The 3339-nt window shown below is 32.1% G+C and overlaps 1 protein-coding gene and 2 long non-coding RNA genes across 5 annotated transcripts; 1 reads left to right on the top strand and 2 right to left on the bottom strand.

Moving 5' to 3' along the window:
* Positions 1–654: 654 nt before the first annotated feature.
* Positions 655–1035, bottom strand: LOC109590974 (uncharacterized). The gene is made up of 2 exons (XR_002189597.1): positions 994–1035; positions 655–815 (listed from the first exon to the last, which is right to left on the bottom strand). It is a non-coding gene; the product is annotated as an uncharacterized LOC109590974 (long non-coding RNA).
* A 3-nt stretch (positions 1036–1038) lies between these two features.
* On the top strand, positions 1039–1935 carry LOC109590973 (neurofilament medium polypeptide-like). The gene is made up of 3 exons (XM_020006800.1): positions 1039–1241; positions 1482–1700; positions 1753–1935. The coding sequence occupies exons 1-3, from the start codon at positions 1210–1212 to the stop codon at positions 1778–1780; spliced, it is 279 nt and encodes a 92-aa protein (XP_019862359.1). The 5' UTR covers positions 1039–1209; the 3' UTR covers positions 1781–1935.
* On the bottom strand, positions 1279–2388 carry LOC105315621 (uncharacterized). Of its 3 annotated transcripts, none has more exons than XR_002189596.1 (4): positions 2221–2388; positions 2083–2172; positions 1460–1692; positions 1279–1358 (listed from the first exon to the last, which is right to left on the bottom strand). It is a non-coding gene; the product is annotated as an uncharacterized LOC105315621 (long non-coding RNA). The 3 variants fall into 3 exon arrangements; XR_002189594.1 differs by lacking the exon at positions 1279–1358 and adding an exon at positions 1366–1401; XR_002189595.1 differs by lacking the exon at positions 1279–1358 and adding an exon at positions 1366–1401 and having other exon boundaries at positions 1460–1689.
* Positions 2389–3339: the final 951 nt, after the last annotated feature.

Raw genomic sequence — 3339 nt, 5'->3', positions numbered from 1 at the left:
TTATTATTATTATTATTATGAGAGTGAGAAAGGAAATTTTTTATTATTATTTATTGTTATTACTATTATTATTATTATTATTATTATTATTATTATTATTATTATTATTATTATTATGAGAGTGAGAAAGAAAATTTTTTTATTATTATTATTTATTATTATTATTATTATTATTATTATTATTATTATTATTATCATAATTATAAATTAACCAAAATACGCCAAGTAGGACAAAAGTAGTTTAGGACTAGAAATAGTGTTGGAAAAAAAATTAAAGTAATAGTAATTTGTTCATTTTAGTGCATAATAATGTTAAGGGGCAAACTGTCAGCCATATTCATTGATCTCCATTTGGTACGTGTGCCCCTAAGACATAAGATTGTGGCTCTCAAAGTTGAGATAGTTAGATGAGTCCTAATCCACCCTAATACCTGAGCATAGTTGGTGTTCCATTATTATTATTATTATTATCATTATTATTATTGTTATTGTTATTATTATTATGAGAGTGAGAAGGAATATTATTATTATCATTATTATTATTATTATTTATTATTATTATTATTATTATTTTTATTGTTATTATTATTAAGAGACTGAGAAAAGTCTTCAGCATCTTGTGAAACAGTTCAGAGGAATAGGACTGAGTATGAATACAGGGGAAAGAAAGTATTGAACAAAAAATATCTATAACAATAAGTTATTTCTTATCTTTTAAAAATAGATATCTAAGAAGCTCTTCTTGTTCGTATACAGTATCAGAAATGGTACTCACAAGAACTTGAGGAGGCATTTCCTTCAAATTGGAATAAAACCTAGGTAAAAATAATAAGAATAATCCAAAGAAGAGTAATTAAAATTTTTAATGAAGGGTTCATGGGAACACTGGTCGCATTCCTTGTCATGCTGTTTCTGTGGAAGGCATTAAAGATGTGGTAGCATTTTTGGAGAACTATGCTGAAGACTGCGCCATTTTACTACCTGGGAGGATACCTGGAGTGAGGGATTATGGGAAGGCCAAGCTATTGCTGTCCATTGTGTCCCGACGCATGGTTTACCAACAGTATGCTGATGCTGGTAGGGAACATACTCTCTGTGAAAGTTCCTTTAAAAGAATATGGAGAAAGTATATTCCCCACATTTACAGCTTCAAGCCAATGACAAACTTATGCTGGACGTGCAAAAAGAACAGCACTGCAATTTTAAGGAATGCTGGGTGTGAGATTGAGCATCAGTCTGAGGTACATTTATTATTATTAACAATGTAATTATTCTTGCCTGTAAAATGCTATCCCTTAGTGAGTAACTTTGTCTTTAGTTAACTTGTTAATTTCATATTACTTTCAAGAATAATGATACTACATGAACAAACAGTACTATGCCTTCATGTGTTAGTAGTATCTAATGGTATTTAAAACATGTTAATGTGTATTGTGTTCTTATTATTAGTATAACTTACCTTAATCTCTTTTTGTTGTTAGAAGAAAAGGAGACATCATAGGGGTAAATGGAAGCATTGACGAGGTGGCGGGAGAGGAGCAGGAAGAGGAGGTGGCCAAGGAGGAGGAGATGGACAAAAAAGAGGGGCAGCTGGCCAAGGAAGAGGGGGAGGTGGCGAAGGAAGCGGGGGAGGTGGCCAAGGAAGAGAGGGAGGTGGCCAAGGAAGAGGCCAAAGAGGAAGAGGAGGCCCTGCTACAACAGTAAGAGAAAGAAACATCATTAAACATAACAATAACAACAAATTTTTCATAGGATTCATCCACAAGTGCAAAGACAATAAACTATTTTAACATTACATGTAAAAGATAACTGTTTTGTTGCATTAGTAACTTTATGTGTATGTATAATGTATATAGTGTTATAGTGTAAATTATTGTTTTATTTTTTATTTCTGGTACTCAGTATTAATTACTGATGTACCCTCAGTACTCCAAACTCCTGCTGCCCTCAATTTAATGTTTTTCTTTTCTTCTCTCTCTATGTTAGTGCTGTAAAGTTCTTTAATAATAATAATAATAATAACAATAATAATAATAATAAGAACTTAATTATACTTCTAAATAAAAATAATATATATATTACCTGTAAACTCAAGGAAAAGCGATGGTTGGATTTGAATGAAGTATGGGGATGATCCGTGTTCAAAACAGTCCATAATTAGGACTTTTAGCACTAGAGGACGTAATAATAACTCTGTAACTAGGTAATGAAAAAACTTACTAGTATTTGAAGCCACCATGAATGGCAGGGCTTTAGACAACTCTTACGATGTCCATTATACAAGAAATGATAGTTCAAATGCTGTGAAAAGCAAGTCAAAAGTGCTTCTTTCTTCATTCCCCGTTTATTAATTGATTTGGGTGTGGTTTTTCCTGGTAGGCGTGGTTTCATGTACTACATGAACGGGCATGACACGGAAACATTGAAAATAACTTAAAATGGCTTTTCTCTGTACTAGTATTCCAGAGCAATCGTCCAAACAGCATCCATAACTTCCAAATTTTATTGTGCATTGTCATAAACGGGATATTGCTGGAAAGGAATTTTTTTCTCTATCTGTGAGTACCAAATTTAAAAATCAGATCTGTATTGTGTAATCAATTTCTGACTGGAAGTGCATACTTGTGAAACAATGCATGTTTTATGCATTCGCCACATAAGTTATTTTGTTGCATAAGTTAATTACTATATGTGACCATAATTGACAAAAGGTACCTTATGGCGGGTAGTGAAATTTGTCTTTCTAGCCTAAGAAATCCAACTTCCTGTGCTCCATTTATCATAAAATTACTCCACGGGATGCAAAAAGTTACCATGAAACTTTTAGAAACAATGATTGTCTAACAAAGCACTCACAGGTTGATGTTTTCCATTATAACGATTAATTTTAAAATCCGCCATAACGGCCCTTTTGTCAATTATGGTCACATATACATGTACTGACAGACATACATGTAAATGTAGGGGGCCTCTACTGTAGTTTGAAGTACCCACTGTAAAAATTTGTACTGTATAACCTCTTGTGGCAATATTCTAATAGATTCATGTAATTTTGATTTGTAAGAATTAGTGTACAATTATGATTGTTTTAGTTTTTGAGCTTTGCGAGACTTCTTTGTCCAAGGCTATAGCAAAGATATAATATTAATTTTTTTATTTTGTTAATTGAAAATTCACTGCGCGTTACAAAAGTAATAACACATTTTGTATATCTTTGAAGACATGACGCCATATTTAGTATTAATAGTGCATAAATTGGGTTTGTTTTTGCACATTTATCAAACTGACTAGCTATACTCTTATGCAGTGCCGTAACATTCTTGATCCAAAATCCCTGTA

The sequence above is a fragment of the Amphimedon queenslandica genome, unplaced genomic scaffold (genome assembly GCF_000090795.2).
Source record: "Amphimedon queenslandica unplaced genomic scaffold, v1.1 AMPQUscaffold_9199_Cont18844, whole genome shotgun sequence".
Lineage (NCBI taxonomy): Eukaryota > Metazoa > Porifera > Demospongiae > Haplosclerida > Niphatidae > Amphimedon > Amphimedon queenslandica.
This window is presented reverse-complemented; position numbering and strand designations above follow the sequence as displayed.

Bases quoted from the DNA above. Each gene is read 5' to 3' on its own strand.
- LOC109590973 (XM_020006800.1), top strand. From the start codon at position 1,210: ATGCTGGGTGTGAGATTGAGCATCAGTCTGAG. The intron at 1,242-1,481 runs GTACATTTATTA...TTTTGTTGTTAG, and splicing joins AGATTGAGCATCAGTCTGAG to AAGAAAAGGAGACATCATAG. The intron at 1,701-1,752 runs GTAAGAGAAAGA...AATTTTTCATAG, and splicing joins GAGGAGGCCCTGCTACAACA to GATTCATCCACAAGTGCAAA.